The sequence below is a fragment of the Takifugu rubripes genome, chromosome 6, assembly GCF_901000725.2.
Source record: "Takifugu rubripes chromosome 6, fTakRub1.2, whole genome shotgun sequence".
NCBI classification, from domain to species: domain Eukaryota; kingdom Metazoa; phylum Chordata; class Actinopteri; order Tetraodontiformes; family Tetraodontidae; genus Takifugu; species Takifugu rubripes.
This window is the reverse complement of record NC_042290.1, coordinates 192,504-218,397: the sequence shown is the minus strand read 5'-3', so window position 1 is coordinate 218,397 and position 25,894 is coordinate 192,504. Positions and strand designations below refer to the sequence as shown.

General features: G+C 41.4%; 2 protein-coding genes across 3 annotated transcripts; one reads left to right on the top strand and one right to left on the bottom strand.

The window, feature by feature from the left end:
- Positions 1 to 1,651: 1,651 nt before the first annotated feature.
- ptpa (protein phosphatase 2 phosphatase activator) lies at positions 1,652 to 15,865 on the top strand. 2 transcript variants are annotated; one of them, XM_003976597.3, is made up of 10 exons: positions 1,652 to 1,740; positions 2,470 to 2,573; positions 5,384 to 5,470; positions 5,693 to 5,818; positions 6,776 to 6,893; positions 7,190 to 7,289; positions 7,789 to 7,913; positions 9,195 to 9,295; positions 13,223 to 13,330; positions 14,998 to 15,865. In XM_003976597.3, the coding sequence occupies exons 1-10, from the start codon at positions 1,716 to 1,718 to the stop codon at positions 15,109 to 15,111; spliced, it is 1,008 nt and encodes a 335-aa protein (XP_003976646.2). In that variant the 5' UTR covers positions 1,652 to 1,715; the 3' UTR covers positions 15,112 to 15,865. The 2 variants fall into 2 exon arrangements, with proteins under 2 accessions (XP_003976646.2, XP_029693292.1); XM_029837432.1 differs by lacking the exon at positions 1,652 to 1,740 and adding an exon at positions 2,359 to 2,381.
- Positions 15,866 to 18,720: 2,855 nt separating this feature from the next.
- Positions 18,721 to 20,732, bottom strand: ier5l (immediate early response 5-like). Its single transcript, XM_011617571.2, has one exon. It carries the CDS (start codon positions 20,564 to 20,566, stop codon positions 19,685 to 19,687), a length of 882 nt encoding a protein of 293 aa, XP_011615873.1. The 5' UTR covers positions 20,567 to 20,732; the 3' UTR covers positions 18,721 to 19,684.
- Positions 20,733 to 25,894: the final 5,162 nt, after the last annotated feature.

Sequence of the window (25,894 nt, the reverse complement as noted above, 5' to 3'; positions counted from 1 at the left end):
AATAAAGAAATTAACTTGACCAACATAAATAAATACTCGATAGATATATAATTTAAAAAGCAGCAAATAGTCCATGATTAAAACAATGATTAACGTAAAAGAAAATATTAACAAGTATACACTTCATTTAAAGACATTAAACATCGCACAGATGTTTTGTATACACAATAAAGTTGATATACTGTTTAAATGCCACATGATATGCATATGTGGTTATAGAATATACGACGTTTTAGATTAGTGATAAAAAATTACTTACATTACATGATAAGATGTGTATTAATCTGTTTGTGGAGCATTGTCAATGTAAGCACTGAGGGTTTTTTTTTTTAGTTTTGCCTATTCAGTTTTGTCATTTGTCGCTTTTGTCATTTTTGTCATCTCAATATTAACATTTCTACATTCTTCTTAACCTTGTAACACTTAAGTAGTTTCTAATACTCCTGCTTTCTTACTCTTTATTGCTCAGATTTTTTGTTCTGTGTACCTATAGAAAATGTTTGTGACAGTTCTGCTTTCTCCTTGTCCTCTCTATTATTATCTATTATTATTGTAATAATAACACTACTACTACTACTACTACTACTACTACTACTACTACTACTAATAATAATAATAATAATAATAATAATAATAATAATAATAACAACACTAATACATTTTCATAACTGATTATCCCTATTTTTGTTGTATTACCCTTTTTATCATAGCCCAGACTCTTTCCAATGCTGCATTTCTACCAAGTGACTGACAGTGCCTTCTCCATACTCTTTTTGTTCTTACCATTACTCTCCTCACTGTTTATATATACCATACCACACCAGACAAGATCCCAGGTGTAGGTTGTGTGGAGAAGCCCCTGAGACAGTCCAGAATATCACAGCAGGGTGCAAGATGTTGGCAGGCAAGGCATACATGGAGCGGCATAACCAGGTGGCTGGCATAGTGTACAGGAACATCTGCACTGAGTTTGGACTGGAGGTCCCAGGGTCCAGGGGGAGACACCCCCGAAAGTGCTGGAGAACAAGCAAGCCAAGATCCTGTGGGACTTCCAGATCCAGACTGACAAGATGGTGGTGGCCAATCAGCCTGACATAGTGGTGGTAGATAAACACCAGAAGAGAGTGGTGGTGATAGATGTAGCAATCCCAAGTGATAGCAACTTCAGAAAGAAGGAACACGAGAGGCTGGAGAAGGACCAAGGGCTGAAAGAGGAGATAGAGAGAATGTGGGGTGTGAAGGCAACAGTGGTCCCAATAGTGATTGGGACACTAGGGGCAGTAATCCCCAAACTGAGTAGATGGCTCCAACAGATACCAGGAACCACATCAGTGATCGCTGTCCAGAAGAGCACAGTCCTAGGAACAGCTGAGATCCTGTGCAGAACCCCAGAAAAAAAGAATAAAAAAGACTAGAGAAAGATAGATATTCAGTTATACTACTATCCAATAAGGTAGTTTTATATTTTAAATGTACCATATCAATTATCATTTAACTTCTATGACAGACTGAGAGACTGATAACTAACACAGAAATGTATTTACCAAAATACTCGTCTTTGTTATCCTTTTTGTCAAACTATGACAAACACATTCATTTTCTATATCTTACAACCTTAGAACAAATATGCTTATGTCGTATTTACTGCAGGGGGCAGTAATACGTTCTTGATAAGAAAATGACTTTCACCAACGACGAAGAGAGAAAACACAACTATGGCGGAAACGAAGGATAATTCAGGTAAAGTTGAGAGGCGCCGCGCCGAATTAACAAGTTAATTGCATTTACATTCGATTGTTTTCATTCGATTGGTAGGCTCTCACGACAAAATGGAATTCTTTAATTATTGGGTATTTTTCTTGTTGTATGCGTGTATGCCAACTCATAGTTGTTCGCCTTAATCATTCTAAAAGTAAGATGTGCAGGACTAAAGAAATATTAAAACTGTTGTGATGTTGTGTAGCGTCTGTACAGTGAGTTTGGGCAACATCCGGACGATGGAGCGATTTGCGAGATCAGACGTAACGAAGAGCTTCTTGACCATTCCCGTGCTGTTTCAGAATCCTGTTGAAATCTCTGTTTTGCATGGTTTTGTTTGTAGTATTCTAAGTAGAAAAAAATAGATACGTGCTTTAAAACAAATTAATCGCAGTTGCGTCCTGCATTCAGTACACCTAAAAATTTCCTACAAAAACGGGGAAATCTATCAAATTTACATTCTATTCATAACATAATTGTGCGTGGTTGCACAAATGACATTTATGCTTTTCCTCTCTGTTGGGGTTAATGCATTTGTGTCTAAAGCAAATAATCTTTTTGTCTTGTCAAGGTTTATCTGAATGTGTGCACTCTGCAGCTTTATCATGTTTTGCTATTCACAGGTATCAATTCTAATATATACAGTATGTTGGAAATCAATGGTTGCCGTAATTATTCATTTATTGAATACACCTTGTTAATCTTATTTAGAAGCCACCCCTGAAGATGATGCCCCGAATGTCACTGAAACCTTCATGATACCCAGGAAAGAGATCAATATGGTGACTGACATGGGGAAATGGAAACAATCTCAGGTAATGACAATATTGGCTTAAACAAAAAAAAATGTATAATATGAAGCGTTTGCAATGGACTTGTCACAGAGTCCAGACTTAAATCCAATTGGCATTAACCTTTTACCCCGAGACCACACATCCTGACCTTTAACCACTGGGCCACATGTTGTGCTTGTTGGGGAGCAGAACTCTGCTGTGTCACAGGTCCTGTCACAGGTCCTGTCACACACAGCAGCATCACGTAGATGATTGTGCAACTATTGAAATGAATAAATTTATGAAGATGAAATATGTATTTGCAATTATTCATTGATTCATTGCACATTTTAATGAACAACAGAGAAAGAGAGATGGAATGAGAGAGAGGGAGCATGTTAAAATTTTGATTGGTGTCGTTTGGAACTTTATGAAAATGCAATAGACCTTTATTATTTTGAGAGGAAATACCTAGAGCCAGGAGAGTGGCCTCTTATATCTCTGTAACTATCAACACATTGTCCCTATTCATTTTCAATGGACAACACATCTGATATGGTTGCATATGGTATGAAAAATAGGGAGTAAAAACATTTGGTGTTCCTTTCGGAGATCAATCCACATGGCTGAGACACAGCTGAGCAGCAAAATATTTAAATGTGTGAACATTTAAATATGGTCTGCTCCGAGAAGATTCTGGCAAACTGTCCGGCGCCTTAGGGGCGGCAGGTGGCAACTCGCCCACACTGTGTTAAGTGTATGTGGGGAGCTGGTGACGTCTCCTGGGGCAATTATCCGGCGGTGGAAGGAATACTTCCAGGAGCTCCTCAATCCTACCAACACGTATCCTCAAGGTGTAACAGAGTCGGATGACCTGGAGGTGGACCATCCAATTTTCGGTGCGGAAGTTGCCGAGGTAGTGAAACAGCTTCCTGGCGGCGGAGCTTCGGAAGCGGATGAGATCCGCCCGGGGTATCTTAAGGCTCTGGATGTTGTAGGGCTGTCCTGGTTGACATGCATCTGCAACATTACGTGGACATCGGGGGCAGTGCCCTTGGATTGGCAGACCGGGGTGGTGGTCCCTATTTTTAAGAATGGGGACCAGAGGGTGTGTTCCAACTATAGGGGGATCACACTCCTCAGCCTCCCTGGGAAAGTCTATGCCAGGGTGCTGGAAAAGAGGATTAGACTGATAGTCGAACCTCTGATCAAGGAGGAACAATGCGGGTTTCGCCCTGGTCGTGGAACCACGGATCAGCTCTTTACCCTTGCTGGGGTGCTTGAGGGGAGTTGGGAGTTTGCCCAACCAGTCCACATGTGCTTTGTGGACTTGGAAAAGGCTTATGACCGGGTCCCCAGGAGCATTCTGTGGGGGGTGTTCCGGGAGTATGGGGTGGAAGGTCCCTTGATAAGGGCTGTCCAGTCCCTGTACCAAAGGAGCAGGAGCTTGGTCCAGATAGCCGGTTGTAAGTTGGACTCGTTCCCAGTGAGGGTTGGACTCTGCCAGGGCTGCCCTTTGTCACCGGTTCTGTTCATAACTTTTATGGACAGAATTTCTAGGCGCAGCCGGGGAGTGGAGGGTGTCAATTTCGTGGGCGGAAGATCTCATCACTGCTTTTTGCAGATGACATAGTTCTTCTGCTGCCATCGAACAGGGACCTCCATCAAATGCTGGGACGGTTTGCGACCAAGTGTGAAGCGGCAGGGATGCGGATCAGCACGTCAGCAAGTCAGAGTCAGCAAGTCAGAGTCCATGGTCCTCGCTTGGAAAAAGGTAGAGTGCCTTCTCCGGGTTGGGGAGGAGGTCCTGCCCCAGGTGGAGGAGTTCAAGTATCTCGGGATCTTGTTCACGAGTGAGGGTAGGATGGAACGTGAGATCGACAGGCGGATCGGAGCAGCGTCAGCAGTGATGCGGGCGCTTAACCGATCCATTGTGATGAAGAAGGAGCTGAGCCGGAAGGCAAAGCTCTCAATTTACCGGTCAATCTACGTCCCAGTCCTCACCTATGGCCATCAACGCTGGGTGATGACCGAAAGAACGAGTTCGCGGCTGAAATGAGTTTCCTCCGCAGGTTAGCCGGGCTCAACCTTAGAGATAGGGTGTGAAGCTCGGACATCCGGGAGGAGCTCGGAGTAGAGCCGCTGCTTCTCCACATCGAGAGGAGTCAGTTGGGGTGGCTCGTGCATCTGGCTAGGATGCCTTCCGGATGCCTCCCTTTAGAGGTGTTCCGGACATGTCCCACCGGGAGGCAGCCTCATGGCCGGCCCAGGACTAGGTGGAGAGATTACATCTCTCGCCTGGCTTCGGAGCGGCTGGGGGTTCCCCCGGAGGAGCTGATGCAAGTGGCCGGGGAGAGGGCTGTCTGGGCATCCCTCCTGAAGCTGCTGCCCCCGCGACCCGGATCCGGATAAGCGGGAGAAAACGGAACGAAGATTTAAATATTTTTAAGACCTAAATAAAAAGGCAAGGAAGATGGAGGATGTGTGGCTGAGAGGTAAACAGGCTGGTCATCCCAGAAAACTCTCCAAATATAACCGTATGAAGATAATTCTGCTAAAAAGAGTGGGCCATCATTTCTCTACAGCAGTGTCAAACACTCATTAGTGCAAACTGTTGATGCCACCCAAGGCAGGTAGGTATGATTATCTTCTTCTAAATAGAATTAAACAATTTGGTTAAAAACTTTCATTTTGCATTTACTGGGATATCCCTTGATCCTGTCTTAATTTAAAGTGTCAAACAATCAAAAACAATCAAACATTTAAGCATGCAAAAGAAATAAGCCATCATGAAGGGAGCATTCAGTTTCTTCCAGCACTGTGTGTGTGATTGAAAATATCCTTCTTTGCAGGCATATGCTGACTACATGGGCTTTATCCTGTCTCTGAATAAAGTAGTGAAGGGAAAGAAGCTGACATGTGAATACAAAGTGACAGAGGTATTTATTTTTTCCTTATTATCAGAATCTAAATGTTCTCACTGCGACTTTTAACTACTGACTTATATAATTTGGAGGCTGAAGGAACATTTAATCAATAATCAAAATTCAGTCTTCTGAATTCACGTTGAAGCCACTATTCGATTACACACTTCACCGAAATATGTTAATATAACACTTCCAAGTTGGCAGTTCTGAATATGACTGTTCCATTTGCTACAGACGATACAGAAGTTACTCGAGCTTTTGGGGACTCTGGATAAATGGATAGATGAGACTCCTCCTGTCGACCAGCCATCACGATTTGGTAATAAGGCCTACAGAACCTGGTTCAGCAAGCTAGATCAGGTGAGTACACACATCCTCAGCTATGTCACAAGAAAGTCAAGTATTCCATTCATTTTTTCAACACTTCCCTTTAAAGGGGACATTGGCAAAACTCATGTTTTCAGTTTTTAATACATATACTTGAGTATCTGGAGTTCCTCATCAAGTGTCACTTTTAAAAATGAATTCAATGTTCAGCATGCTGCCAAGGTAAGATAGTGTGTTTGAATTTTTGCCAGCCTGTTAACAGATGAATTACTATCTAATGCATTTTGTAGAGTTAGTTTTTATATTTATCACTGGAGAAAATCTAATGTCATTTAAATTCAACAAAACAACAACAACAATAACACAAATACCCAAACTCAATATCGATCAAGACAAATTAATTTTCAATGATTTCTTGACATCGTTCATGTGTTGCCTTGAACAGTAGGTGGCGATAGATACCATGTCAATATGTGCACAGTTTTACTTACGTAAATGACTTCAGACTTGTATGTTTTTTGTTTTGTAATAGTTTAATGTCTATTTCTTTACAGTGGATGAAAATTGATAAATTGATTGAAAGCAGCAGCTAATAAACAATTAAAAAGGAAAAGGGTGGAATCTAATCTTTTATTACATTTTTATGACGATAAGTTGTGTACATTATTGTTATAGTTAGATATTAAGGTTTTGGGTTTTTAAAATTATTTTGTCTTGTAAATCCTACTAAATCTGTGCATGTTTGCAGTCTCAGTTGAAAGGTATTGTTTTTATGTTATTTGTACTCTTAAATAAGGTCTAAATTGCAGCATAAATTCTTATGTAGATTTGTTGAACAATTGCTATCTGAATACCATTTTTTTGTGATGTGTGATTTTGTGCACAGTTGGAACTTTAAGGCAATCTTTGTGACACTTTTTCAGTCTGCAAAAAATTGACTGGATTAATCAATAATTGAACGTGTGTGTGTGCGTGCGTGCGTGTGAGAAGGAAGCAGAGTCCTTGGTGTCAGCTGTGCTTCCTGCTGATAAATGTGCTGCAGCTCCAGAGATTGCCGTCTACTTGAAAGAGTCTGTGGGCAATGCCACCAGAATAGACTACGGAACAGGTAACCAGATCATGTGTCTTTGACACCTCTGCTTCACTTTTTCACAATCTAAAAGTCAACAAGACAAGTTCAGAAATCAGAAAAATAGTAAATAAACACGAGGAGACCAATTAAGTGCTCTTTCTTTTTCTTATGTTGTGGTCTTCAGATTCAGATTCATGGATCATTAAGTCCCTATTGCCTCCAGAATTTTTTGGATTCCAAAATGAATCCCTCAACTTTGTTTCAAATGTTGTTGAAAAAGTAAAGTGGTAAGTGATCAAGTCGTGTTTATGGTAGAACTAATGTTTCTGCAGGTCATGAAGCTGCTTTTGCTGCTTTCCTCTGCTGCCTCTGTAAAATTGGAGCTCTTGGGACTGAGGATCAACTGGCCATGGTATTTAAGGTCTTTACCAGGTAGGCTCCTGTCTTTTCAGCACCATCAAGATAATGTCACTTCAGCTTCGTGGTATTTTTCTAGGACTTTTTCCACAAAGTTCTTGGAAAGCTCTTAAGGACCTTTGCATAACATTTGCCTTTCCCTTTAATGTTTTCATCAAATTACAGTTTTTCAATACTAGAGTAATCATTTCCAAATGAGCTCTTTTTAAGATGTGCAGAATGTAACATGTAGTGAAGCTGACATGAAATATATAAAATGCGTTCCCATCTCCAGACTGGCTCTGTAATTGGTAGAAGGTTTTTCTGACTCCCTTCAACATGTGTCTGAACTAAGTCAAAATTTGTTGTTTTTGTAGCATCGGGAGTGGAGCATTGACTCTGAACTGAGCTGTAGAAATAACTTGCATATTTATTTAATTTCAGACTTTTCTACTCTAGAGTATTTGGTTCATGTCCCAGAATAAACCAGTCCATTTGTATTCTGTCCCACTAAAATCTGTGCATTTATTTGCAGTTATTTGTCAGTGATGCGAAAACTGCAGAAGACATACAGAATGGAGCCAGCTGGGAGTCAGGGTGTGTGGGGACTGGATGATTTCCAGTTCTTGCCCTTCATCTGGGGAAGTTCCCAGTTTGTAGGTGAGAGACTGACTCCAGCACATCAGTTAAACCCTTGTTAAAAACAATTAGCTTTTGCTGCAACAATAACCCCAGTGCAGAATGAATGCTACAAAGGTGTGCTGTGTTATCAGGCACCATCCTGTTAGCAGCAGATCTTTTAAGTCCTTTTAGTTGCAAGGAGGATGCGGGTGGCAGCCCAGTCTGTTGGGGTACTGGGCATAGAAGCAGAGGGTTCCTCGTTCAAGGCCCAGCACAGAAAAAAACACTGCCAGGTTACCCTTGAGCAAGGTACCAAACCCACCAACAACCCCTGAATCATCCAGGGGTGGACCTGCCTTTAGCCATGCGTACCTTCCCCATGACCCCAAAAGGGAAAAAGCAGTTAAGAAGACAAACGTTCCTTCGTTGCCACGAGGGCCTATGTACCAGTTGGAGGCCAAGTGGACACTATCCTCAAAATGTTCCTTGTACCATTTTTGCTTTGTGGCAGGGTAAACTATCCTGCTGAAAGACACCAGAGCCAAAGCATCACACTGTCTCTGCCAGCTGACCCTCCACCTATAATGCATCCCCGTGTCACATGTTTCCAATTCAAGCACACACACCTGGTGACCCACTGGATAGAAGAGAAAATGTGATTTTTCAGAGAGGACATCTGCTCTGACATCTGCAATGCTGATGCTGTCATGCCCGTTGTTGGTGCTTTTAGTGGTAGACAGGGGTCAACATGGACCCCTGACTAGATGCTGCACCAGACATAAATTGCAATGCACTCTGTTTTCTGACAGCTAACTTTATATCAAAAGCAGTGTTAAAAAGTAAGACAAAGATTTATTACTGGCAGATTCAAGTCTATATATGTCTTGATATACAATATGGCTGTGTACGTAATGCCTATTTCATGACTCTTCTGAGTTCTCAGGAGCTGTGAAATCAGTGTATAATTTTCTCTTATGGTGCAGAAGACATAATTATGCATCATAGCTTTGTATGTATCAGGCTGAAGTAGCTTTTAGATAAATCTCCTGCTAAAATGGCAAAGAGTAGACTGAATATTCACTGTTAGAGCTGTTACAAAAGCTTTTTAGCACAGACAAAATCATGTGGGCTGGTTCATGGGCACAAAGAGTTCAGAATGGCTGTGTGTCTGCAATACAACACTTCCTGAGTTGATTCCAAATCCAGTTGAAATAGATCTTGCTATCACAGCTATGAGAGCTCCATATTAAAAAAATATTAATTCAAATTATAAATTAATATTCACTGCTTGTGACTCCTAATTGTGCGTTCTCCTTTTAGATCATCTAACACTGGAGCCTCGACACTTTATTGATGGAAAAGTAGTTAACGAACATCATCAGGACTTCATGTTTTTGGATTGCATCAAGTTCATAAATGAGGTGGGAAAAGGAAGACAATCACTTTATTTTTATCTTCTTTTCAGTGAACTTCTTGTGTGATCCTAAATGTTGTTCCAGTAACTTTGACCCAGCACTAAAAAACCCCAAACATCAGTTTTGTTGGTGTTTTTGAACATCTGACAGATTTTCTGGCCTTTTGGAACTTTAGCTGTGATTGTTAGCTATGATGTACTGTATGTGGTGGTCATGGCAATGAACCATGCTCATGCTCTGCAGAAGGAATAAACATCTCAATCAACATCTTAGTAACACATATTCAAGGTGCATGTGAGGACTGTGGTGATGCATCAGAACGAAAATGTCACACATTTTTGAAAATAAAGTTGAAAGCTTCATCCATTACTTGTTCCTCTACTGTGCAGCAACAGTAAAGGACATATTTATAGGAAAAATGTGCAGTCCTGTGAAAGAATGGTCAATTGGACATATTGATTTTTAATATCAACTTTCACATTCCTCAGAGATATGTAACTAAACAAAATGGGGGACTAAGAATTGATCTTTCACTCGAACCAAAGTTTGAAATGAAATGAAAATTCTGGTGAGCAATTATGTCAACTGCTTAAAACAGTATGACACATTTGTGTGCATGTTCTCATCAGGTGCATGTGATTGGAATAATGTTTCTCAGCATTTTGAAGCCGGCTTGGCCTATTTTACTAAAAGACATGTACTTCTGATTGTTCCCGACTGTCTCAAAGTGAAGGACATTCAAAACAACTGCCAATATTCCTAGTTCTGACTGTCTCAGCGAGATCTGTGTGACAGCAAGATGCTCTGCAAGACTGCACCAGCTTTACTTTCATGCAAAGGTTGCTTAGCTGTCTGACATGATGTTTGCTAAAGAGAATGTGGACAATTACATGGAATTTTGCAGTAATCCTTTGTTAATAATCTAGAATGGATTTATTGGGACTCCAGAAAACAGGACATTTTTGGTGTAAACATCCTTCAAGGAACAAAGGCTCATACCAAATGTAAAACATGGAGGTGCAAGTGTCACGGTTTAGGGATGCTGGACCCGGCCACCATCAAAGATTCAGCATTTTAACAGCTTGCAGCTTAAATCATTCCGTGTTGAGAAGAAGAGCCGAACTGATAGCAAAGAATCTTCTCAACAAAGTTATGCCAGCCAAAGGGGCCATGAAGGGGTAGGATAGATGAACTCTTTCTTTAGAAAATGCTTTTGCGTTGATCTCTTGTGTTTAATGACTAAAACAAATGTAACTGTATGTGGGTTACCTACAGTGAAATGACTTTCTATAAAAGCAGGATCAGGCATGTATGAGCTTTTTCACTTAAGAAGTGAGTAATGGTGTGCCCTGATGTTTCATTACTGTAGGTCCTGCTATCTTTTAAAAATACTTCCTTTTACTCCTAGTTTTAAGATAAACATTTGAATGTACAAACACAGTTTAACATATGAAATTGCTACTTGGCTGACAGAATTCTAGTTCCATTTTGGAAAAGGAAGGCAGGGATGCAGATGGACATTGTTGGGAAAGGGCCAAAGCAGGAACTATGTGCTTTGTTATAAGTTCTAGAGGAAAAGGAGGGGAGGGAAGTACGTAGAGAAGAGTGTTTGTTGCAGCAGCTACATCCTTTTCCTCCTCCTCAATTAGGAGCACCTCCTCTTTTTCCTGTGCCTCCTCCTGCCACTTCTGTTGTTTTCCTCCCTCCCTCCCCTTTATAGTCATGAATGGATGCTAGTGTTGTCAGAAAGAACCTCTGCAGGGTTCTTTCACTTTTGTTTTTCTTGTTACTTTGTTTCTTGTTTTATACTTACTTTTTAAAATTGATCTCCAAATAATAAACTGTTTTAAGATTTAAAACATGAAACCTTTTCTGGTTGAATCTAGCACCTTCATGAAGATATAATGCTGTTGTTAAAATGTGTCAAACTGATGTTTCAATAGCAGATACTCCTGACCTCCAGACACTACCGGTATTTGTCTTCCTGCACAGTCAACAATGAATCAACAGAATCAGATCAAAGGAAACTAACCTGTTTTGTGTTACTTTGTTACAAAGTCATTTTCTAGTTGATTTATATAAGTATCTTTGCAAGCTAAAAAAAAAGAGAACATGTGAAGTACCGAAAATTCCACCAACAAATGTGCTCCTGTCCCAGCTTTATAAAACATGTTACAGGCATTAACATTAGCAAATATTATCAAAGCCATCAACTGGAAGATGAAGTAAAATGTCTGTGTGTCCACTTTGTTCAGTTCACCTGTTCATTTGCACAAATATCAAATCAGTCAATCACATGGATGCAGCAAAAGGCATTTATGCATTTAGACGTGGTCAAGACAACCTGCAACCAGCATCAGAATGGGTTAGAGAATGGCTTCAAGACAGCCTGTCTGGCACGACCAGACGGGCTGGTCTGAGTATTTCAGAACCTGCTGAGCTACTGGTATTTTTACAACACAACCATCTCAGCAGCAGTTGTGTGGATGAAAATGCCATGTTGATGTGAGAGGTCAGGGGAGACTGGGCAGACTGGTTCAGAAGGCAGAAAGGCAACTGTTTCTCAAATATCCATGATCAAGGAACGTAGAACACCATCTCTGAAGGCACAACACATGAAAAGCTTAAAGAAGATGGGCTAAACCACTTCCAGCAGGGTGATGCACCCTGTCACAAAGCTCAGATCATCTCTAACTGGTTTCTGGACCAGGACAATGGGTTGACTGTACTCCAGTGGCCTCCTCAGTCACCAGATCTCAGTCCAGCAGATCACCTTGGGGATATGGTGGAGGAGGAAATTCACATTAACAGAGCTGCAGCAACTCTCCAACATTTTACTAGCAAGGTGAACCTAATAAATGGCCGGTGAGGGTAGGCTGAAAAGAATTTGGCAAGAAAAGCATTGAGACTAAAGATGAGATAAAGATCTCTCCTATTATTCTGCCTTTACAAATGTGTTTAATGTACTTCTTCTTTGTTACTGGTGCTCAGAAAAGTCTCCTACGTGAATAAGCTCTGTACGTACAACAAAGTACTTCCATCAATATATGATATTTCTTTTCTAAAATTCATCCAGAGCTCTGTGTCTGTGCGAGCATGTTGTCCTCAACATGAGTCATTTCCTTCCCCACAACTGCTCTGAATCACTATTTCCTCGAGGGAATATGGTCTGTCTCCACCCCATCCCCTCCCTCCATCGTGCCCTTCCCCCATGTGCTCTCATGCGAAGTCCTGGAACATGTCTCGAGCTGTGCAGGGAGGGGGATGGAAGAAGGAGGGGCTGTCAGATTGATGCCCCAGGGTCTGGCTTTGAGTTGTTCTGTCTCTCGGGAAAAAATTCCACGAGAGAACAGTGAATAGTTCACACTTTATTCATGCATTTATGAATGTAGATGTTTGTGCTTTTCAGTTTTGTGACTGCTCTTCTTTATATTTTCACTATTTTGGTGTCAGTCCAGACATCAACATATTCTCATTTCCAATGTTCATTGTTGTCACAGGCTTTCTGAATTGGCTTTTTTCCTCATTGACATTTTTCTGAAGTGAAATACATTATTTCAGAACTACTGAATCTACCAAGAGGCCAATTTAATTTAGTAAATTTCTGTGTTACTTTTTGGTATATGTGTGTGAAGAATATAAGTTTACACTGAATTATTAAGAGATTTATTCCTTTGAAATATCAAATTTCATTAGAATGGAAACAAGGAAGACATTCTCTTATTTTCAAGTAGATCCGGTTAGATTATAGCATGTATTGTACAAATGGAGCCAAAGATATGTGTGTGTACATTTATAAAACCCTCTTTCCTATACAAACATTTGTATACAGGATATTGTGTGTAACTCTGATTGTGTACAGTTTGATTTATTACTTATTCCAGGCATTATTTTTCTGTTCTGTATAATTTGCTTCTATGTTGTGTTCTGTAGATGAAGACGGGCCCATTTGCTGAACACTCCAACCAGCTGTGGAACATCAGTGCTGTTCCTTCCTGGTCCAAAATCAATCAGGGTCTGATTAAAATGTACAGAGCAGAGGTACGAGTGATCAGCGTTATCTCAGTGCTACTGACCAGTGTTGGGCAGTAGGTGCTAACTGTGACTCTTTTGTGTAACTGGTTAAACAAAACATTGGGTGTTCTTATTATGTGATACCATGTCAGGATTCCACCATAAATTGTGTTTTTAATTCATATTATACAATTGTTGAACAGTAACTGTTGAGGTGAGCATAATTTGAATCGCTGAGTATGCACAGAAGGGGAAATGATAAGAATACTCATCACACATTTACTGTTCTAGTTGTTGTCTAATCCTAATACTATTGGCATTTTTACAAAGTATTAGACACACTGTCTAATGGGTTCTGGAGCACATTCATGTATATATCTACTGTAAATTAAGTGTTTTCATACCTAGAAATAACAGCTCACAACCACTTGATTAAAGTTTTTTGCTTGTTTTTTGCCCATATTAACCATACATTTTGGCATTATACTAATTTGTCTCAATGTGTACTGCTTAGGTCACTGTTGTAGCTTTTACATTAAAAATAAAAAATGTCTTCACCAAGAAGCTGTTTCCCATCAGAAATGTTCAAGTTATATAACTTGTAAAAAAAAAAAAAAAAAATCTTCCATGTAAACTGGATTTGATCAGAAAACCAAACTCACTCAGTTTGGTGCAGATGGCTGTTTTTTATGAATGCGTTCTCTGGGTCATAGACAGCAGACAGGAAAGGGTTAAGAGAGGAATGGAGGGAATGTGTGTGTGTGTGTGTGTGTGTGTGTGTGTGTGTGTGTGTGTGAGTGTGAGAGAGAGAGAGAGAGAGAGAGAGAGGGGGGGGGAGGTGGGGGGGGGTGTCTAAACCCAATCTCCCCGCCTGCATGCCCACATCCTGTGTTTCCAGAGCAGTCTGTGAGTCTTCCAAAGAGCTGAGGGGCCAAGCTGTCTGCCTCCCCCTCCCTGTGCTCCTTCCATTAAATCCTACCCTCCCTATGTCCCGACCTTCTACTGAGCCTGGAGCAGCCATCAGCAGACTCACATTCCTCTCTCCCTTTTCTGGCCCCTCTCAAGGTTTTACACAGAGAACTTTTTCTAAAGCTGGAAAGAGTCAAATCAACCATTTCTGTTAGAAAAGGTGCAACTCAGGAGCCCTGACAGACTTATCTAGTGGTCTGTTTCTTTGTCTTTACCTGCTCTGACAGTGAGTGCAAGATTAAAAAGACTGGCAAATTCTTGAAACCAGTTTGAGGACAAAAAATGGGGAGAGAAAAATATTTAAGATAATTAAATGCTGAAATTCTGCTCATAGTCAAGTTAAGTCAGCTTTAATCTTTAATTCTGCAATACATACTGGCAATGAAATGATATCTCTGTATCCAAGTGAATAAAACTATTAAAACAACGACACTGCAATACTTTGGATTATATAACTATGATCTAAAGACAGATGTTCATTCTGGGCCAGCGTTGAGGCAAGTAACTTTCTAAACCAGGAGTTAGCCATCGCTAAACTAAGACAAAGAACAACAGTTGCAAACATGGAGTTTAAAGGCAACATGCATCTCAAATGTTCTGTTATTTTATTTCTTTTGTTTTATTTTTCACTTTGGGAATCTTTCATGCCTTTGCAGTTTTGTCTTGAATTACCTTTAATCCTGGGAATAACTCAGCATCTTTTCTGCTTTCTTGCTTGCATCCAGTGTTTGGAGAAGTTCCCAGTGATACAACACTTCAAATTTGGCAGCCTGCTGTCCATCCAGCCAGTAAAGCCATGGCATCCTGCTGCTCATGTGGAGGAAAGACCAAAATCCTAAGTTTTCCCTTTTTCTCTGGTATCTCCTGCAAATATAAACAAAACAGGAATAACACAATTCCATCATCAGCTAAGTGTGGTTAGAAAACTTATTGGTCATTCCTCATGTAAAAGCAGCCGATGAGGTGGGAGACCATGTTTGATTTTGAGCATTTTTATAGTTTTTTCCTCATATTTGTATGACGTGGCTCCATTTGAAAATGTACCTGTTTGCTTTATTTCTTTCAGATTTCATACACAGATTTATTTTAAAGGTTGAAACTTTTCCTTTACCATTTAAGTTAGCCACGATTAAAAGCTTGTCAAGGCCTGGAGTCTATGGGTTTAAATCTGATGTAAACCTTGACATTTATGTCAGAAATGTCCTCCATCGTCTTCAATGTGGATATGTTTTTGCTGTGGAGCTCTTTTCCATGTGAGTGAAATTCAGATTTTGTGGTTTATTGTTAGGTAGCTAGTAATTTGTAGAAATTACTACATGATCTTTGTGTGTCCTTTTTTTAATTTAAGAGAAGGAAAGCTTTTTTTTGGCATTTGTCTTGTTAATCCTAAAGAATTTTCATTGTTCATTAACTATCTGATGACCTTGTTTTACAGTTGAAGTTTATTTAGATGCTCTATTTGTTGAGGGAAAGCAATAGTCTTTGGAATATTAGCATCAGGCTAACTGCTCATGTCAAATAGTGTACACCAGTATTCACTGTTGATCATCTTCATTTCACTGTGTTGTGATTAAAATGTTATATTTGACATCAGCGTGTTTGGCTGTTGACATAAATTATTGCAAGGAAATTTAAATATCGCTCAAAATGAGCTTTTAAATTGACCTGGTATCCACCAAAAAGATGGCTTTTATATTTAGGGGTCTTGATAATTTCTTTGTGGTGATAATGAGCTTAAATATTAATTAAATATTAATATTAAATATTTTTATATATTTCACTCACGGATCAAACAGACTGATTCTGATATAGGTTAGAGGACATAAGCTGCTTCTGTTGAACACTGCTCTTATCAGCTGTAAATGAAGGAGGGCGACAGATGCAGTCTTAATGTGGGAAGATAATGGTAAATGCTACAGTAGTCTTGATGTTTGAAGTACTTTTCCATGCAAGGGTTGGTTTGGTAGTGAGGCTTTGGTTACCATGATGAAGGGGAACTCCATATCCACAGCTGAAGGAGTCCTCTTGCAAAGTGATGTGGAAATCCCCCTCATGTAGCAGATGCCTGCATGAAGCAGCTCATTAAGGTGTGAGACTTACTGTTCAACTCAAACATTTGAGTAAAAAAAAAGGCATTCTAGAGCATAAATAAATGTATACTACCTAAAATCTACCTTAGTGGGCATCATAAAGACTTAACATTTAATTTACTTAATTGGAAGTAAGTAGACTTAAAACAATTGTAGTTAATGATCAATTCAGCAATTGACTTGGCATCTATCTGTCTATCTATCTATCTGTCTATCCGTCCATCCGTCCCAAATAAAATTTTCTATAAATGGACAACGTTAACTATATCCAGACAAAAAGAGGTGAGGTCATGGTTCATATATTTAATTATGCTAATGAAATGCTTCATATTTTGCACTGAATGCAAATTAGAGCACAACCTACTGTCCTGCATGTTGTTCTTGTCAACAAATAAGTGCTATTGTTTTGATGTTTAACACATAGTTTCATACAAATATTAGTGGATTATGAGTACATCTGGATGTGTTCTGTATTGTATTCACATTTACTGATAAGAATATGACCCAATTTTGGTTTCATACAATGAACAAGTGCACTTTTTGAAACCTCTTTAGTGGAATAACCACATTTACCATATTTATAATGTCAAAAAAAGTAAGTGCATAATACTATTTTTAAAAGTAGTTTTGGGCTCAAATATGTTAGTATAATGAGCCAATCAAAATGTATGATGAGGGAAGAACAACCCACAGACGATAAACAGACTCCAGCAGTACTGACCACTGCCACAGCCTGCCTCCCTCCTGTCTGCACCTATTCTCCAGCCCATCACTTACCCTATACCCTACATTCGTGACCCCCCTGTTCTCTCTATGGTCCACCCCTCCTCCTCCTAGCACCCCCATAGCAATCCTCATGCTACTCCCAACCCCCCTCACATCAGCCTCACCACCTGGTCTTGTCCATTAACATGCATAAAGTGATCAATGATGTGAGCAACTGGTTAAAATACTCAACTTCAGAAATGAAATGCAGAGCTTTGAATGTATTATTGATATTTACCACTAAAGGCTCTTCAGATGCACAGATTTTTTTTAATGTATTTATTTTAATGCACCATCTAGAAAATCCATGAATAAATTCATTCATTTACTTTATCTTACAAACTGCCCCCTGAGATTTGAGGATGATTAGACTTTTACCATCAAGTCCTGTTATTTAACAGATGACTTATCTAATTCTCCTAAACAAGTCCAATCAGAGGATGCTTTGCTAAACATTCCTAGTCAATGAGTTTTGAAAGCGCATTAGAAAATTAGACAAAACCAACATGTGTGTTTTCATCTGTACTGGATGCGATTTCTTGGCAAAATCCAGTAGGTGAGAGTGGATAATGTAACTCTTCATATGTTAAACGGCCTGCATGTGGTGCCCATCAGGTTGTTTGTCACCACTCCAAATATCACTGTTCAGCATTTTCTCCACACTCCCATTCATACCCATAGGCCTGCGACAACTTCACAGTCATACGCCCAAGATAAAGCTTCCGGAGAGACCTGGTATCAGACCAGTTACTGGAGCAACTACACCTAAGCTAAAGTCAACACGTTCAATAAAAGAGATGAAAGCCATTATAATGCAGCTGCACCATTCTTACTGAAGAGAGCCAGACAGGGAGCAAAACCAGAGTTGGTCTTTTAAACTTGAGATGGAGGAACTTGTGTACATAAAACACACACTTAGCTCAAAGATGGATAATGACATTGAATCCTCCTGAAACCCATTTCTGAATAACTGGAACTAGCATTGCATCACAGCTCCTCGCCACTTCTATCACACCCTAAAAATCACGAGTTGTTATGGCCATACAGCAACGAGAAGCTAGCAGTGCCGATGGACGTGAAGTGTTTGAGATTGAGGATGAAAAGCAGAGGAAGTGTCAGGGGAGCCGAGACGAGAGTCTGAGGGAAGATCAGACGGAGCTGCCTCTGCCTTGCTGATAGCTTCATTCATTGATTTTAAAGAACACCACCAAGTGGCACAAAGCAGAGACAACATCACTCACTCTTGGTGGGATTGAGTGAGTTAGAGGGAATATGATGCATGCAGATGAATAAACATGTAGATAAATAAAACAAGTAAACAGATTAAAAAAACAAGTTGGGGGGTTGTTGTCCCTTGTATTTCTAACATGAGAAGAAGCTATTCAAATCACCCCCACACACATGAATACACTCTGACTATTTAGGGTCCTTTTAACCCTGTGACCCTTAAAATAAAACAACTTTTTAAAGATTTGTGTTAATGCAAGTGTTGTATTAAATAACTGGGATAGTTATTAACTATTTTACTTTTATAGGCTAAAAATGAATAAATTAATCACTTATAAATAAATTAAAAAAACAAGTACATCAACATTAAAGTCTTCATTCTTTTTAATCAAGATTATAAATTTTTAACAAATACTTTCTGGGACAATTTTACCCAGTGATATACAATTTAGTAAGCACAAAAATACAATAACACCAAAATATGTTTTATGCAAATTAATGAAAAGAATAGTTTCTTTAGTTTGGTACACACAGTGCTTATATTGCTAATGCATGGGTTGCGGCCATATCACAAATTTGCCTTTTTAAAACAAAAGGACAACCTTCTTAAAAGGGTATTTTTTTAAAATCAGAAAACCCAGGAGTTATGAATTAGTGTGTGAGGACAACTGTGATTGAGTGGATGCAAAACTCCTAAACTGAAGTGCAGGTGAGAAGCAGACAACTCGCAAAAGCCCACAGAGATGTAACTGAAGGAGCTTTCACATGAGACATTTTCCAGGAAGTGTGTAGTGTCCATTCAAAGAAACAAATAATTCAAACAAACAAACAAAAAAAAACAACCCCAACATACATGTGGTTACCTTCCGGTTATGACAAAAGTTTGCAGTAATGTGCACTGAATTTTAAGGCAAGGGCAGCAAATCTAGTTGTATTATAAAACAAATATGGCACACGTTGGCATTGAAATGCGAATTTAATTTTTAATTTTTTCAAATTTATTTTTATTTTCTATTTTCCCTGAAAAAAATAAAGTTGATTTAAAAAAAACGATGAGGCTGGTTTCCAACAGGAAACAGAAATGTCAATGCATACCAATGACCATGTTCGCATTATTAATGGCTGGCTAAGACAAAGGTGTGTTCTGAGGTAGAACTACTTTAATCTTCCTTACACATTCTGTAAACGCGTGTACCACACTATTTTCGAGGGGATCATTTCATCTACATCATCGAATATTAGCTTTACATGAATTGTATGTAAACTTGGAAAACAGTGTTTCTTTGTTTATGATCTCGAGTCTGTTGATTTGTGGAGAAGAGATTTGTCCTCAAAACGCCACGATGGCCCGGGTCCATGCCCCAAGACTTGCCAGGACCTGTTTGCTACAGATCTGTTCCATGTCTGACTGTCGACTCAGCAGTCCAGAGAAGCCCGAGCCGAAGATGGAAATCAGATTGGTAATGTTGGAAGCGTCCGTGTAGTCCGGGTTGGAGAACGGACAGTCGTCCCGCTTCAACCGTTTGCGCGTTGCTATAAAATCCGACACGTCCACGGCGTCGGAAACACAACAGCTAAACTCCACTTTCCGTTTCTTAGTGGTAGACTGTGTGTTTTGGCCACATTGGGGCGAATCGCAGAAGCAGTCCTCGTGGACGTAGCCGTTCTCTACCGTGGTCACCACATGCGTGTCCAAATCCAGCACCGTGGTTTTGGTGCACTGTGCGCTACCGTTGGTTACGAACTGAGCACAGTTCGACAGGGGATAAGGTTGCATAAAGCAGCTCCGGTAATAAGGGTTCTCTGGCTCCTTGCTGACGTCCTCTAGGCGTGGGCAGCAGGGAAGAGCGCTCAGCGCACGGGCATGCGCTGCGTCTCGGTGGCACGCTGAACCACACAGGCTCGACTCTTCGCTACAGCAACCCCCCCTCGCCTGATCGCCGTTGTCCATGTCCTCTGCGGCTGTCTCTAGCGGGTTCAGCTCTTCGATCTCGTTGCAGACTGCCATCACTTCTTCGTACTGCTGTATCCGATAGACCTCAGCGTATTTCTCCTTGATATAGACCTGGCGGGCGTTGCGCAGCACGTAGGAGACCAGCAGGTTCTTGTGCAGCTTGATACCACCTCTCTGCGTCCTCGAGTTGTGAATCTTCATCAATGAGATTGAGATGAGGCTCTCTGCGTCTACGGCACATTCCGCGGGGTTGACCATCTTCCTGCTCTTCTGAGTGATGCTCCTCTTAGGATGGGAAGCGACACTCAGCTATCTGAGCAGGAATGGTTGTGACAGTTCAAGTCAGCCCTGTGGTGAATCATTGGATAAAAGACGTCAGCCTATAACAGCCGAAATCATTTGCAAATGGACAGAGAGCAGAATATATATATATATAGTCATGCTCAAAGTCCGCCCCCTCCAAGCAGAGCCAATCAGCGTCCGGATACCGGTTGCTCGGCGCACTCGGAGCGTGTTGTTATTTTACCAATGAGCGCTTGGCCCTCCCTTCGCACGATTCAAATTCCAGTCGCGGTCCCTAATCTCATTTCAGCGTAGCTCCCAAAAAGCAGTCCCTTAACGGGTATTTATGTTTCATTTAAAATATTGTTAGTCCAAATTTTGAGAGGAATTATGATATTAATGTATTGTGAGCGATCGTAAAAACACAAATTAGGAAATAGGTAATTCATTGATTTCTGTGATAGAGGTGCATCTGCTAGCGGCATCTAATGCATCTAAGAGGTCACCTTTCCCCCCAAATATTACGGCACAGTGTATCTGCTATTCCACAATTGTTTCCCCTCAAAAGGAAATACTTGTTTTTAGCAGCCAATATCTTAAGAGAGAGGAAATAATAATATACAAGTATAATGAAAAAATATTTAAATATGCACCTGTTCTGCAATCTGAATTTTTTTCATACTTCAATTTTGTCTCAATTTGTTATGTTGTGGCTTTATGATAAACTCCCCATGCTTAACAACATCACAAAGTCTTGTGTCAGTCCTCTGTTCTCCTGATCATTTCCGTCAGTGATGAGACCAAGGATCGCAGAGCCATTGGAGGTGCAAGATGAGTTGTCAGGATGATTCCCCTGCAACACCCCAATGCAGCAGAAAAGCATCTCAGACTCACATTTCTGTGCACCACCCCTCTATAGCTGGTTGGTGAGGTAGTCAGAGTGAGAGTAGCTAACGGCAGTCTGTGGCAAGGTGGTGGTCCACTCCCATTTGTCTGCCAGCAGGATGGGCTGGATGGTGTTGAAGACTCTGGAGAAGTAAAAAGAAACAAACATGATTCTCACAGTGCTCCTGGCTATCACTGGCTCAAATGATGCCAAACTGCAGCGTGTCCATAAATGGGCCCACCAGTGGGCACACGACGTGTCACTCCAGAGTTTTATCTGGTGAGACATCAGTGCCACCACACTTCTGAGCTTCTTTGGATGGGGGGACTTGGGCACCCTGACCAGGCAAGAGGTTTTCTACAGCTGTGGGACTTTAGACTCAAGTTGAACATGTGCTGGACAATGTCACACAGCTAGTCAGTCCAGGTTCTTAGGACCCAGGATCTGATGTGTTCAAGACCTGCTACCATCCTCACCTTTCATCTTCCTAATCTAGTTCCTCACCTGTGCGGCAGTGAGTGACAGGCTTGAGCCAGGAACTGGGGGTGGAGGTGGAGAATCGTCTGGTGATGTAGCCTTCAGAGATGGATGGGAGCAGATCCTGGAAGAAGGGGGAAGACATTTTTCCACTGTCCTCGTATCAAATCAAATCAATCTTTATTTATATAGTGTCTTTTACAATCAAAATTGTTTCAAGGCGCTTTCCAGAATCCCAGGGCCTAACCCCAGACAAGCAACAGTGGCAAGGAAAAACTCCCCTTTAACAGGAAGAAACCTTGAGCAGGACCAGGCTCATGTAAAGGGACCCTCCTGCTGATGGCCGGCTGGGTAGAGAGAGAGGAAAGGAGGAGGACAGGTAGAGGATAGAGAGGAGAGGAGAGGATGGGCACAGAGCACAGAAACACATACAAAAATACACTATTTATGCAAGCCGCCGGCCGAGTAGGTCAGCGGGGCCGGAGGTCATCATGCAGCTCTGAAGTGCGGCGATACCTGTAAATGACTACGGGAGGGGGGCGGGGCGGGGCGGGGCGGGGCGGGGCGGGATATATAATATTCAGATTGTGTTAGCGGGCATTATGTTTATTGTGCAGTCTGACAGCAGCCGGCAGGAAAGATCTGCAATACTTCGATATTCTGGAAAGCGCCTTGAAACAATTTTGATTGTATAAGACGCTATATAAATAAAGACTGATTTGATTTGATTTGATACCTCTCCTTCACACAGCGAGAGTGGAGGAGCCGCTCACTGAATGAGCTGCCCAGTGCTGCCAGGGTGTCCTGTAGGGGATTGGACGTGTTGTTCAACATGGATGACAGCTTAGTCATCATCATCATTAGTCAGAGCTCTGTCCTTACCAGTCAGTCCATCCTCTTCCTGTCCCTGTCCGTGATGCTACTGGACCAGCAGACAATCCCATAGAAGATGGCTGATCCCACCACAGTCATAGAAAGTCCTCAGGAGTGGTCCCTGCACTCCAAAAGACCTCAGCCTCCTGAGCAAGGTGTCGAGGATTTTCTTCAGTTAACACAAAGTCAAAATGCTGCTTTTTAAGAGTTTAATAAGTCAGTCAGAACACATGCAACAACAGCATGCAGAGAGATCTATGCCCAATGTAACAAACATGTCCCTTTTATAATGCTTAGCGACTACGCCTTTCTCTCAGTACTTTTCCATCTACTTACTTCATCGTCACAAGGTTAGCATGATAAACTGTAGCATTTTGAAGGTTGCCAACTCGCACATCTTCATCATTTTCTAAGTAGTCTTTGTTCTACAACTCGTGATTTGTTCTACAACTCGTGACACCTCGTATACCTGCACAAGCATCATCAAATGAACTTGCTTGACCTTACTGGTTTAAATGATCTATGCTAAACAAAACAACATAAAATTACCTTCACATTTCCCTCCTTTTGATCCTACAGGATCAACTTTTGATTATTGTATTTACATTTCAAAACATTCCTAAAAATTCCAAGGCAACACCCTTTTCAGTTTAAGTTGCCCCTTCATGGGCGGAACATTTTAGTCATGCGGCACTGTTTACTTATACATCATTTTCCATTTCTGACTCTTCACTGGAACTTTCATCATGCAGTTTTTCTATTTCTTCTTGATTCTTTATTGCTTCATACGTCAACATGGCTACTCTATCACCCTACATCCTGTTAATGAGTTTTATCAAGGTATCAGGTTTACAGGTGCGCACGTTCCTGTCCAATTCCATGGGAGAATATTCCTCAGGGTCTTTCCTCCACACCATCACCATAAATCCGCTCTTGCCACCTTAAATGGAACGACTGCGTTGATTGTTTTTCTGCACCATGTCCGGTTGATTGTCTCCAGTAGAAACTGTGCTGGGGGTTCTCTGGTGAAGCAAGTGAAATTTCCTGGGGCTGCATCAGTGTCAAAGAGGGGTGGTGACGAGGTTTTGGACGTGACAGGAAAAGGTGTCTCCCATTCTGAGCAGCTGGCAATTCTCTCCCGTGACAGAAGCCCCTCCAAGCAGGTCCCATTCAACAATGGCGGTGGGGGCACCACTTTTAACAGTGGCCTGGGTCCTAGGCACAGAATACAATTGTCTGAAATTACTGCTCCTGCTTGTTCCGCGAGCAGTAACCAATTGTTGATATTTCCTGAAATTCCAGTCATTATTTCGATGTAAGTGTCCACCTTTGCTTTTGAGAACACCTTTATTCCTTTTGCAGCTGCTAAAGGAGACAGTTCTATCGTCGGGTCTGATGTGGGCGGGTCCACACATAATTCCAACAAGAAATGTGGGTCTCGCGATCTTAGTCATGCCCATATTAGGAATAGCCAGCATCCTGTTTTCTTAGGGTCATCTCCCAGCAGATTTCCTTTGGTTAAGTCCACCGACAGCGCCAGGACGCGTTTTTGTGTTGGGGCAAGGCTCAGGAGAGGTCGTTGGCGACGAGCATGTTTAGTGCGAGTGTAGGAAGACCATTTGTGTCCTGGTGGATCAGCGACGAGGGTTTCCCACCCAGTGTTTAGTTGGTCGTTGGTCATATACCATGGGCTTTTTTCATACCGGTCTGCTGTCTGGCCCTTTCTGGACATTGTTTGCAACTAAATGACCACAGTTGCTAAGGAGTTAGGCTGAAAACACACTCGAAGAGTCGTCAAACGGCTGGTACGGCCACAGTTGAAAATCGTATGTCCTCCAACAGCGCTCACAATATTTATTACGATGAGAAGGATGCTCCTCACGGTCGACGTCTGTTTTCCCATGCTTGCGTTGGTGGTTTGGCACACCACTTGAAGCAGTAGGGACGCTAGTTTCACTCCCTACTGACCGGCTCCTTCGGCTCTGGTACTCTCTTGCAGTGGGATGCGTGGATCCACGTCGCTCTCTCTGCCACCTTTACGGCTGTCTGTGTCACCAGCAGGATCTGGAAGGGACCTTGCCACCTTTTCTGGTTCCACCGTGTTCTGCGGAAATCCTTCACCACCACGTAGTCTCCTGGTTTCAAGATATGGAGTTGCTCTTCTGCTGGAGTCGGCAGAGCAGCTTTCACTTGTCCTCGAATGTCTGAAAGAGATTTAGACAGATTCCTGCAATAGGTTAATACTGAGTTTTCACAGAGAGTTGTGTCTGGAAGCATTGTTCGTGGTGCATTGGCTCCTACATTGGGAATTCCTGCAAACAGAATTTCAAAGGGGCTTAAATTTGCTCTCCCATGCTTGCGCATTCTCATGTACCTTAGTGCTAGTGGTAACACTTTAGTCCATGGCAGCCCCGTCTCCTCACAACATTTTGCCATTTTTGCTTTCAGAGATCCGTTCCCTCTCTCTACTGCGCCCCCACTTTGAGGGTGGTATGCGCAGTGTCTTTTCAGATTTATGCCTAGGTACACTGAGATTTGTGTTAAAGCTTCATTTACAAAATGAGTTCCATTGTTACTTGAATTTTTTTCTGGGATTCCCCATCTGGGAATAATTTCGGTTATTAGCGCTCTTGCTACCGAATTTGCATCTGCTTTGGATGTCGGAATTGCCTCCACCCATTTTGACCACATGTCCACAAAAACCAGACAGAATTTCTTACCTTCTGCTGGGTGCAACTCTATGAAGTCCATCATCACATGCTCAAATGGTCGGGTTGGGGGAGGGTGTGCAGCTTGCGCAGTTGGCGTTATTGCTTTTCCTGGGTTGTGAGTAGCACATATTACACATGCTTTACAAAACTTTTCTGCTACTGGTGTAAAGCCTTTTGTAAACCAATGTTCTGCTACCAATGTTAACATCCCTCCTTTTGACGCATGGTCGAGACCATAATGGTGAAAAAAGGGCAGAAGGTAGACATGGGTTGCCATTAGGGCCAATCCATCCCTCTGGTGTGTGTGTGCAGCTCCAGCTTGGTGCCAGGACTGTTTGTCATGGGGTGTTGCCAATG